A 12827-nucleotide genomic window follows, 5' to 3' on the forward strand; every position below is an offset into this window, starting at 1 on the left:
CACATACAAGGCAGGCCAATTCTCGCTAGGCAGCTTGGAAACAATGGGGCACAGGGGCTACGTACTAGCTACCAGGCCCCTGCCTGCAGCCCTCCTATTTAGCATACTCAAGCTAGATTAGGCTAAAGTGAACATTCTAAGAGTTCCTTCCTGAAGCAGGTTTTTCTGTCTGAATCTCTCGGGCAGGAAAGGGGAAGAGGATCAGAGGTTCTTTCTGAGTCTTTTGTTCCTTAATAAACAGCTTAAAATCAATATCCCAAAATGCAGCTTCAGGGTGGCAAACTTTGGTGCCCTTCAACATCATTCCATATTAGCCCAATTAAACCTCGGAGGGAAGGCTTCTGTGAAAGCTCCTGTCAGGCTCTGAATCTCAGCCTCCATGCAGATCATTCTCAGAAGGGAAGTGGTGGAGGGGAGTTTATGGTGGGTGTGGATTTTAATGTTTGTTCTAAATCTGCTTTCTGTGCTCGAATTTTGTTAAGGGAGTATTTTAGGCTAGCTGTGATCCTTTTGGTGTGTCTCTTTGTCAATTGGATCTTCCCCTATTGGTAACAGGACACTTGTTTAGGTTGAGAACTCTGTAAAAATTCTTTTTAAATAAAAAAGAACTTTTCTAAGCAAAAGGATCCATTGTCTGGCCATTAACAATTTAGGATCTCCACAGGGAAAACTTTTCCAAATCATGATTCAGAACCCATAGGCCTTTCCGTGGCTTCACATTAAGTTGCATAGCCAAAGGGCCCTCAGCTATGGTACTTTCCAGGATCTCATCATTATCAATGTTAGTTCTTTTAAGTCTAGGTAAGTAATAACAATTCTAGAAATACAGTCATTTCTTGAAAATATCTAATAAATCATCGAGTATTTTGGCCAAGATGATACCAAATAGATAGCTGAGCTTTACGAATAAATAGAGTTGATTTGATTGTTTTGAGTAATCTGGAGTCCTAGGTATAATAATTAGACATTTAAAATCAGATTCATTTGAAATAAGGTAGTATCCCAGAAGTCTTGTGTTACACGGTAACAATTCAGGACCAGTCAATCCTTTGTTACTTTGATATGTATAATAAGAATACGGGGTATTTATTAATTTCTAAAATCAGAATTAGAAACAGAAACTAAATTTATGATTTAACATTTTTTTTTGCCCTAGAAAATTAACGGAGTATTTTAATTAATAAAAAATACCAGTATTTTTTATTCATGGATTTCATTAGAGTTTCCTATTTTTCTTAGGAAAACTGTTGTGGCAGCATATGCAGCATAGGGAAAAAGAGTACTCTGTGCTGCTTTATTTTCCACAATGAACAATCCTCAATATGTGGGGTTTGGGAGCGGGTGTCCCCAAAATATGCCACCCTGGCATGCAGATTATTTCAAACTGAAATCAATAAAAGCCCAACAGACTCAGGAAGAGTTTTTCACTTCCCCTTTTTCTTTAAGAGATTCAGATAGAAAAACCTGCATTAGGAAGGGAGCCTTGGCATAATCACCTTAATAATTTATACCCCAGCATTAGTCAGGAAGACCCCAAGCATGCTAGCCTGTCTCCCTGCCCTGCTGGTGTTCCACTGTGTCTGTGTTGCCTAAAAGACTTTGCTTGCCATGTGTGTTCTGCTCTTCCTTAATTGCCTGTAGTTTGTCTGTTCTCACTTCTGAAATCTAATACCCCTTCCCACCTTTTCTCCATTGTCCAAAATGTCATATATACACCATGTTGCCTTACTGTCTTTGCAATTTTCATACTTATGTGAATTTCCCGTATGCATGTATTAAAATTTTGTATTTTTGAATTATTCGGCCGGCCAGAAGAACTAAAGGGGTAAGGGGACCATGTCCCTGTCCCCGACAAGTACAAAGTGTGTAATAGTAGAAATCTGTGTTCCTCTGACGTACTGGTATAACTGCATGTATTTGTAATGTGCTGGTCAAACTGGAAGTAAGAATGCTCCAGTAGTGTGCTCATCCTGTTAGCAATGTATCTTTGGACTTTTAATTCATGTGTGATTTGGAAACTCTGCCGTGGAATAGCGCGAATTCAGTCTGTGATTTACATTTGTGATTTACAATTACATTTGTGATTCACATCTGTAACTGTGGTTTCTTTTTTTTGTGACTGATGGATTGTGAATTCTTACAGGTCTTACTCTGAAGATGCTTGGCCCAGGATTCAGATGTAATGAGTTGTGATCTTTCTCTGTACCCATTTCCTGTAGGAGGTCCTTGAGTACAATTGTAACACATGCATTTTGTTCTTTTCCCCTGCGGCTGTGGAACCGCCACCAGGTTGGTGGATACTGGGATAAGTCCTGTAGCACAGTGACTCAGTTGAAGGAAGGCCTCAACCGAATCCTCTGCCTGATCCCCTACAATGTGATCAACCAGTCTGTGTGGGAGTGTATTATGCCGGAATGGCTGGAAGCCATCAGAACAGAAGTCCCAGATAACCAGTTAAAAGAATTCAGGGAAGTATTAAGGTGGGTAAGTAGTTTAATGAAGTCACCGTAATTATAATGATATTTAACTTTTATTGAGCACTTACTGTGTGCCAGGCACTGTGCTGACCATGTAATGGAATCTCATCTACTTTTTAACATCTCTATAGAGAAATTTCAAGGCCCCAAATGAAACAGTTGCTACAAACTGTGCTAAGATGGTTTGGAATTGTTCAGAAACGATTATGTTCTTGTGGAATAATAAACAGATACACCAGATTGTTTGCTCACTTTCAAACGTAATTATGATTTGGGTAAAGTAGAAAAAGTACAAAGGGGAAATGTTTTGAGATGTCGGGAAGCAACCCTCATTCCTTAGAAATGCAATTCCTTCTGTTAAGCCTAATGTGAGTGGGAGTGTTATTGGGATTAACCCTGTGAATTATTTATAAGACATCTGTTTCAGTGACATACGCTGTTACAGTAAAATGAAACATGCTAATAACAGTTCAGACACACAGACTAATCTGAAGTGTTTGGCTCCCCAAATAACAGAGAGTTAGAAGTGCAGCCCTAGATCTTAGTATGTGCCCATCGGTCATTTACTTTTGTTGCTCTGCTTTCCAGCAAAATGTTTGACATTGAGCTCTGTCCGCTACCTTTTTCAATGGAAGAGATGTTTGGCTTTATTAGTTGTCGGTTCACAGGATACCCTTCCTCTGTGCAGGAGCAAGCTTTACTGTGGCTTCATGTAAGTGAATGATACTTTTGATCATTTGGGGGAATAGTTCTTAGCCTATGAACTTTAGATCCCCATGTAGAGGGGCGGAGAGTTAATGCAGAGTCCATAAAGCTGTATGTTTGCTGAGGACTAGCCGTAGACTAACAATTTATATAGTAGATAACTATATTGCAAATCTATGTGGCTATCATTGTGAGTTACTAATTAAAGAGAAATTTATGCAGTACTATTACTGACCACATTGTAGCTTTTGGTCCTTATGTGTCCTTCCATCAATAAATAGTAAAAGTATAATAGCTGTCTTGTGGGATTCTGATAAATCTTTTGATGTTTTCTTGGCAAGTCCTTTACTTGGAAAGGTGGAGAGCTACTGATTTAAGGAGTAGTTCATGCAGTTCACTCAGCCTGGAATGCCTTTTTTTCCTGTCTCCATTAAAATCCAACTCAAAAATGATTTCATCTGTGAAATTTTCTGCTACTTCATGCCCCCATCTTCCCATCAAAATTCATTATTCCTTCCCCCAGTATTCATACAGGTTCTTGTGTGAATTCTATTTCTGTCTAATATAGTTTATTTTTGTCTCTTCTCCTGACTAGAAATGCCTTGAGGGCAGGGACCAAGTCTTTTCCATTTTTTAATTTATAAGTCCCTTCATCCTTTCTTCTCAGCATCTGACACATGCTTTGAATTTAGTGAATGTTCTTAAAAGTTTTATTAAATTGAGTTGAATACCTTATATAAAGTTTGGGCAGTTTCAAAGACAGAGGACAGAATCAATGTTTAAATTAGCTATACATGCAGATACCGTATTTTGCCGTGTATAAACAGCACCCATGTTTTTGGCCCAAACTTTGAGGGGAAAAAGAAATCTTTCGTTTTAATTTTTTAATTCAAATTTTTATTTGTTTACTTGTTGGCCCTTGTTTTTTGTATTATAAAGGGATTGTAGCATTTATTTTTTTAACATATCATAGTACAAGAAATTTTATGTAACAAATAATTACAAAACACAAGAACAGATACACGGTACAAGAAATTTTATGTACTGTCAACAAATTTACGATATTTATGCATCCTAGAAAGCCAAGAAATCTTTGTCATTGCAAGTTTGTCATACCGATTATGTGTATTCCAGGGTATTATTTTGCATGTGGCTATCGTTATTGATTTCTAGAATTACATTTTTAACTCAAGCATAAATAAAAGAATTAAAAACATTTGTATAGATACTGAATTAGTACTACCCATGTATAATGCGCATCCTTATTTTTCCTTCACAAATTTGGTCAAAAAGTGTGCATTATACATGGCAAAGATATGGTGCATCTCTATTTTATGGAAGAATGTGATCCCAGAAGCTTTTCAAGTTGCGAAGATGCCTTTCTGGATTCTAAACTAAGGAGCAATATTTTTCACGACTGACACAGAGTAAAGGGACTGTTTCTTAAAAAGTCACCTTTGGGACCTAAATTTTAATTTTGTGTGCCCAGGTATATCTCAGTAAAATAAATTTTCGTTTTAGGAAAGCCAGTTCTTCTACAGATGGCTAGATGTTACCCAGTTTTATACCCTTTGAGCTATGCTATCTGGGGTTGAGCGGACAGGGCTGTAAACCTGTGTCCCCACCATGGTTAAAACAATTACAGTTTACTTGTTTTATGGACTGGGCTTTGATACAGTTTTGAAGACAGGGTGCTTGAAGGAGTTTTTAAGCCACTGGTCTAACCATTTGGGAAATAGAGTGAACAATATAGTGATTAGAGTAGATCCATTCATTCATTCATTGTGGGAACATTTTTTTTTTTAATTAATTTTATTGGGGTGACAATTGTTAGTAAATTTACATAGATTTCAGGTGTACAATTCAGTATTACATCGTCTATAAATCCCATTGTGTGTTCACCACCCAGAGTCAGTTCTCCTTCCATCACCATATATTTGATCCCCTTTACCCTCATCACCCAGCCCCCACCCCCTTACCCTCTGGTAACCACTAAATTATTGTCTGTGTCTATGAGTTTTTGTTTCTCGTTTGTCTTGTTCTCTTTGGTTTATATACCACATATCAGTGAAATCATAGGGTTCTCTGCTTTTTCTGTCTGACTTATTTCACTTAGCATTATTCTCTCGAGATCCATCCATGTTGTCACAAATGCTCCTATATCATCTTTCCTTAACGCCGAATAGTATTCCATTGTGTATATGTACCACAACTTCTTTATCCATTCATCCATCGAAGGACATTTTGGTTGTTTCCATGTCTTGGCCACCGTAAACAAAGCTGCAATGAACATTGGCGTACCATTGTGGGAACATTTATAGAGTTCCACTGTGCCAGTCACTGTAGTGGGCAGTGGGAAACAAATGGGATAAGAAATGGTCCTTTCCTCATACTGCCTCTCTTCAAGGAACTCACAGTGGGAGAGTATCACATTGGAAATATAATGCAATGTGATAATTGCTCTAATGAAGGTACCGTGTTTCCCTGAAAATGAGACCAAGCCGGACAATCAGCTCTAATGTGTCTTTTGGAGCAAAAGTTAATATAAGACCTGGTCTTATTTTACTATAATATAAGACCTGGTATAATATCACATCATCACATCACATCACATCACATCACATCACATCACATCACATCACATCATCACATCAGAATATAAGATACCAGGTCTTATATTAATTTTTGCTCCAAAAGACGCATGAGAGCTCATTGTCTGGCTAGGTCTTATTTTCAGGGGAAACACATTATGTAAAAAGTTCTAAGAAAACAGAGAAGAGGGGTAGATTAATTCTGTCTGGAAGAAGGAGGCATCTATTTCCAGAAAATTCATTACAGATAAGGTAACTTCGTTTTGGCAGAAGGATACCTGAACTTGCAGCAGAGAGCAAGATGGGATGGGGCATTCAGATGAGGGTGGGGAGGGACCGGAGGGAGAGTCCTTACGGATTATACTAGCCCAGGAGAAAGGTGATGAGCTAAGGCTCTAGTAGTGGTATGAAAAGGATGAGAGAGCATCAAGAGGTATTTCGAAGTTTTAATAGAAATAACATGGTGATTTATTGGCTGTGGGGACTGGGGAAAAAGGGAAGATTCAATGATAATGCTGGTTTTCTTAGTACAAACAATTGAGGATGGCTGCTGATAGAGTCGATAGAAGGCCAAATGTCCTATGTTCAATAGTTCACTTTGGAAAAAAATGCTAAATGTCTTCTTTTTGAGTTTTAACGTTTATATTTTGGGGGGATATATGTCTTTTTTCCCCAGGTATTATCGGAGTTAGACATCATGGTTCCACTTCAACTGTTAATAAGTATGTTTTCTGATGGAGTTAATTCTGTCAAAGAACTGGCAAATCAAAGAAAATCAAGAGTCAATGAATTGGCAGGGAACCTTGCAGCTAGAAGGGTAATTATTGCCACAACTGTTTTTGTCTTACTTATTAAGATTTTGTCAATTGTATTCAGCCTAAAAGTAGCATCCTAGTAAACTCTGAAAATGCTTTTTTCATCCCATCTCACTCGGGAACCTTTTAATAAACACATTGAAAAATAGACATCATTAATCTAAGATGTACGGTATAGTCGGTAATTAATAAGTTATCGAGTTTTCATTTTCCTTTGAGTTTTTCTCCTACAAATACCTATTAGCTATCTGTCACCCTTATGACAGTGGAAAAAAAAAAGAAAGAAAGAAAAAGAAAAAACTTTTTAGGTACTGTTTCTTTTTTTTGGTGGGGTGGGTGGGGGGAGGTCTCTTGGCAAATAATTCTTTACCAGCTCTTGGGAGGAACACTGCTTCACTTTGAGGCTGAGGAGTTTGAATGTTTTGTTGTTTTTTTCTATTGTGTTTTCGGAAGATCTGATCAACTGGTGACTTATCAGTAATGTTGTCTGTCACTGTGAATCAACTGAGCCCATTTTATTGCCCGCTTTGTACCTTTGTGGTTGAGAAAAGCCAATATAGTCTGGTCCAAGTTCTTGATAATTTTTCTTTGGCAGACCCGCTGGAGTGTCTGTTGACATACCAGCATTCCCAGGCCATGATCCCTTCAGGAGAGGCTGACTGTCCTTTGATGGTCGCTGAGGACTGTTCTGAACTCTTTCCTTGTTAAGCCTCTCCAGTCCATTTCCCCCCACTGTACACCACAGGCCCCCAGTCCTTCTACCTGTTATCTAGGGATTCGAACCTATAATCATGGAATCATAGTTTGTATTCAATGCTTTCACACAAAAATCTGCCTAATTGGAACCAGCTGCTGAACATTTATATTTTGTTTCTTCTGTAACCTTTAATATTACATTACTGGGTTAGCACTTTCTGCTGTGCAATGTATTCACAATTGATGTCACAAAATTGTGTGAAGCAGTCGGGGAAGAACTCATTATCCTCATTGTACAACTATTTCACCTGAGGTTCAGTGAACCGAAGCGATTTGCCATTAGGTAACACAATCGATATCCAAGTATTCTGATTCCTGATGGGGTACTCTTTATTTTAAATATGGTGTTCACGGAGCTTGCTGGTTATTAAAGAGATCTTGAAGAGAGCAAATATGATTTCAGAGTGATATACAGGTGTATCAATCAGGGTCCTGCCTCAGAATTTATCCCAGATGATTCAGGTGAAGAGACTTTGCTGGAGGCTCTGCCTCTAGAGTTATGGGAAAGGTTAAGGGAATAAAAGGGTTCGTGAGGCTCCCAGAGGCCAGAAACTGTTCACTAGGAAACCATCATACCCCTAGGGTTGCAGAAACAAGGGGAAGAATTCTTTGGAGCCTACTGGCATCCAAAATCATAAGGAAGGGCTGTCTAGAAGAGCTGTAGGGTGATGGAGAGACTGCAGCATCAAAACAGGCAGGGGGTGGGGAGAAATAGTCCTACCTCTCTGTTCTCCAATTTCACAGCTTCTGCTGGTGCCTCCCATTGACTGAACACAACTGGAAGCCAGCCAGCGAGAGAGCCAGGAGAGACTCAGTCCTTGGCATCCTTGGGCATAGAGCAGGGCAGAGCAGGGCAGTGAGGGCCTGAGTGGGGTGGGGGGCGGGTTGGGTTGGCAAATGGTGAATAACCATTTTGACATCTATTGTTTTCCCATGATAGTTTAATAATTATGATACCCAGAGGCCATTTTTCTTTAACCAGGCATGTCATTCTGTGCTTATGATTCTAAAACCTATCTTGCAATGTTTTACTTTCATAAGTTCTGATTTTTCAGGTTATGGTGTTAAGTAGATGCAGACAATTTAGTTTAATTGGAAATGTTTGACGGGATGAAAAATAACATGACAAAGACAGCTGTCTTCATTCTTCCTGGAGCTGATGTTTTATTCAACTGACAGCTAGACAGGAAGTTTGGATAATTTTATTTCTGATGTTTATATTTTGAGAGGATCCATAGTATTTGGAAGTACTAATGCTATTGGCTGAGAAAGGAAATCGTGTCACAGCCGGAAATGCCTTCCACAGAGTCCCCAGATATTTTCCACAGCCATTTGAGCCGCTGCAAGTTCACTTACATGTGTCGATATTCTTTCCTCTAGGTGAGTGTTGCCTCCGATCCTGGTCGACGAGCTCAGCACAATATGCTGAGTCCATTTCATAGTCCCTTTCAGAGTCCATTCCGGAGTCCTATGCATAGTCCATTTCGTAGCCCTTTCAAGAATTTTGGACACCAAGGAGGAAGGACTATTGACTTTGACTGTGAAGATGATGAAATGAATCTAAATTGTTTCATCCTCATGTTTGATCTTCTCCTGAAGCAGGTAGCTGAAGCATGAGCTTCCTTTAGTTTGGAGGTCAAGGACGAGGAAAGCATTACATAATGGTTTTTTTTTTCCCCTCTGTGTTGGGCATCTTCACACTTTCTGAAAGGATACAGCATCATGCAAGACATTTTGCAGACTCCTTTGGGGATTTCCTAAAGAGCCTGAAAAATACTTACAGGAATATCTGCAATGATGTTGACATCTGAGAATTGATATGAATTTTAGAAACATCCCAGCATCATAAGATTTGATTCTGTTGAACAAATTTGGTGAACAAACTGAGTAATGCTATTGTTGGGAAGAACAAGGTACAACTCTATAGTGATTTTTAACATATTTTATAAATTGATATTTGAAGGTAATTTAAAAAGAGAAGTTTAAAAGGTTTGGTCAGGAGAGCATTTCTGCTTAATTTCTTGTTTCAAAATAATTTCAGACTTGCAGAAATATTGCAAGAATAGTACAAAGCTTTCCCACATACTTCTCCCCCAAATTCTTCAGTTGTTAACATTCACGTCTTTCTCTCAATCTGTAGGTGTATGTATGAATTGTATAATTTTTTAATGAACCATTTGAGAGTCAGTTGCAAGCATGATGTCCCTTTATCCTTAAAACTTCAGAGTGTATTTTCTAAAAAATAAGGACATTCACTTACATAATCAAGTACCGTTATCAAAATCAGGAAATTAATGTTGTTATAATACTATATCTAACTAACAGAAATTATTCACTTTTAAAATTGATACAATAATCATCTTTATAGCAAAAGAAAAAAAATTGTGTTTTTTTAATCGAGGACATGATCCAACATCGCTTATTCCAATGATTTCTCCTGCCTCATCAGTCTTCCTAATCCAGACAGCTCTTCAGTCCTTGTTTATCTTTCATGTTCTTGACATTTTTTAAAGAGTATAGTCTTGTTATCTTGTAGAAGGCCCCTCAATTTGAGTCTCATGTTTCCTTATGAATCGATTTGGGTTAAGCGTTTTTGGCAGTAACACCACAGACGTCATGTTATGTCCTTTTCAGTGTATCATATCAGGAGGCACATGACATGATAATGTCCCCTTACTGGTGGTGATGACTTGGTGAAGGTGGTTTCTCTACTACAAAGTCACTATTTTCCCCTTTGTAATTAATAAGTAGCTTTCAAGGAGACACTTTAAGACTATGAGATTTCCTGTTTCTCATCAGACTTTCACCTACTAGTTTAGCATGCATGGATGATTCATGCCTGAATCGATTATTACTAGGACCATTACCAAATGATACTATTCTAATCTCCATTATTTCTTGTCATTTATTAGCTGGCATTCTACTGAAGGAACAGTTTTCTCTCCGACTTATATATTTATTTGTTTATCTCTTTATACCTACATATACACATGAATTCTTATTTTATTCAGTGAGTTAACATCTGTTACTATGATTATTTGTTATGATGGTTATATCTGTCCCATATTTGGGCAGTAGGAGCTGGCTCCTTTGTTCTTTTGACACATTCCCATCATTTTTTGAACACTTCCTTAATTTCTGGCATGACAAGATATTCCAGGCTGATTTTATATTTTCCTAGCCCTAACTCTGAAATCAGCCATTTCTCTAAGGATCCTGGTTCTGTTTGGCGAATAACGGTATTTATGAATCAAGATCTAGACATTGGGTGAGGAGCAGCATTTTTTAAATGTGTAAAATCTCACAGTGATAAATTTAAAAAACAGCTCCCTTTAGATGCCATACATGATTTCAAAAATAATTCCCTTCAGTTTGTTTTGTGTTTATATTCTTTTTAGAAGAATCCATGGAAATCAATGTATATTCATCGTCTATAAGCCTTGTTGTCTTTAAATAATTTAATATTGTTGTCAGCTCATGAAAATTATCCCCAATTAGTGTGCCAGTGGAATAGTGAACAAAAGGACCAAACTCCTTCTTTTTTGGTCTTTTTTTGGTGTCTTTCAGATGGAGTTACAAGATGATGGCATCACGATGGGTTTAGAGCACAGCTTATCAAAGGACATTATTTCCATTATAAACAATGTCTTCCAAGCCCCCTGGGGGGGCTCCCACACCTGCCAGAAGGACGAAAAAGCAATTGAGTGTAACTTATGTCAGTCTAGTATTCTCTGCTATCAGCTTGCTTGTGAGCTCCTGGAGAGACTGGCTCCTAAAGAAGAAAGCCGGCTGGTGGTAAGCAGTTGAAGAAGTGAGATGGCCCATGTCTAATGGTAATAAAGACTGCAGTGGCTGGGAAATGGAGTCTTTCTCTAGTATTATCTTATGCTCCATGCTGGGCTATATATGAGAGCGTGTTAAAAGAAAGTTTTCCTGTTTCTCCTACCAACTCAGGCTCCTGGCAAGGAATGTGAGATGGAGCTATATTAAACAGAATTCTTGAGTTAGAATTCTTGAGTCTTGAATTAGGGTGGTAGCCCACCAATTCATATGATTTTCATAAATACAAAGCATTACTGGTATTTTTGAAATAACTTTTATCACAAAGTTATAAAGTTTAGAAAACAGTGAATATGACAAAACATACATGTCAAATATTGAATAAATAGATTGGATATGGACACTGAGAATTACTAGGTTACCCAGTTTGTGAAACGCATTAACTTCATCAACAGCCAATGAAAATCTTCATTTCATTTCCTGCTTTTTAAGAAAATTGTTCAAATAAACAGGTAACATGTGACATATACTAGGTGTGCCAAAAAAAATGTATACAAGTGGACACTTTGGTCAGCGTTGCTCAAGCAGTAGTTCACCGTAATCAGAAGTGTCTGAATGCTGATGGTAACCACGTTGAGCACCTCTTGTGATTGCAGAAGTCAAATGTGACTTGTATTCATCTTTTGTTATCGTTACATATTGAGTATTACATTTGTAATAGTTTTTTTTCCTTAAAATGCGTGTCTTTTTCTTTGGCACCCTCTGTATTAACTGCTCCATATAATAGTTATCCCGCATTTAGCTTACTTTCCATCTAAGTCACACACATCACCAAAATACTTTCATTTCATACCATCATAGGTATGATGTATATGTACCTGAATTATTTGAGCCATTGTTTGCCATCTTCTCTTTTTCTTCCTTTCCCCTAACGTTTGTCTAGGTAGAAAATGACTTAAAATTGTTTCTTGAGGTATAGTATACATGCAGTAAAGTGTTTTTTCAGTTTTTAAACACCTTTCAGCCCACTTAACTCATTAGTCCTACCTGTCGCAAAATGACAACCCTGTAGTATGGCCTTTTAACGTTGTCATTGGGTACTGACTACAAAACAGTGACAATAATAGATGATGTGAAAACAAATTAAAACCAAGAAGCTTAGAGTCTATTCAGGAAGATGTTTAAGTAAATGAAAAACCATAAGGCAGAGTGATGAGCATTATGAGAGAGGGATGAACAAGGTGGCCATGGGAGTACAGAGAAGAGACAACAAATCTAGCTTGGAGGTAACAGGGATCCAGAACAGATGGTTTCTGAGCTTGTATTTGAAGGAGTGGACTTCATGAAATGAAGGCAGTCGGAGAGCAGGACTTTTGAGACCCAGAAAACTCTCTATTTAAATGGTATAGAGAAAAGGAGGGAATGATATGCCTAGGGAACTGCAAGTTTGCTAGAGCAATGAGGAGAATGGGAAAGTAGTGAAAACTGAGTGGAGAAAAACAGACTCAGTTTTATATTCTCATTGATTAAAGGCCGTGTCTACCAAACTAAGAAGTTTGGATTTTTGTCTTGGCAACAGTGGGGGAATCCTGAAGAATTTTAATCAGGGTGGTGATACAATTTGATGAATTTGAGAAATTCATCTTGTGAGTGGAAGAGAGATTGGTGGATTTGGACACTGGGGACAGGAAATCAGAAGGTTG

General features: G+C 38.0%; 1 protein-coding gene across 16 annotated transcripts in view; it reads left to right on the top strand.

Moving 5' to 3' along the window:
• Window positions 1–12827, top strand: part of UNC79 (unc-79 homolog, NALCN channel complex subunit) — a 248535-nt gene that overhangs the window by 111442 nt on the left and 124266 nt on the right. For all 16 annotated transcript variants that reach the window (XM_081050030.1, XM_081050029.1, XM_081050037.1 and 13 more), the window contains exons 15-19: window positions 2290–2480; window positions 3066–3189; window positions 6450–6590; window positions 8725–8946; window positions 10912–11139. In XM_081050030.1, coding sequence (XP_080906156.1) covers window positions 2290–2480; window positions 3066–3189; window positions 6450–6590; window positions 8725–8946; window positions 10912–11139 — 906 coding nt within the window. The remainder of the gene's footprint in view (window positions 1–2289; window positions 2481–3065; window positions 3190–6449; window positions 6591–8724; window positions 8947–10911; window positions 11140–12827) is intronic.

The sequence above is a fragment of the Rhinolophus hipposideros genome (assembly GCF_964194185.1).
Source record: "Rhinolophus hipposideros genome assembly, chromosome: 5".
NCBI classification, from domain to species: Eukaryota; Metazoa; Chordata; class Mammalia; order Chiroptera; family Rhinolophidae; genus Rhinolophus; species Rhinolophus hipposideros.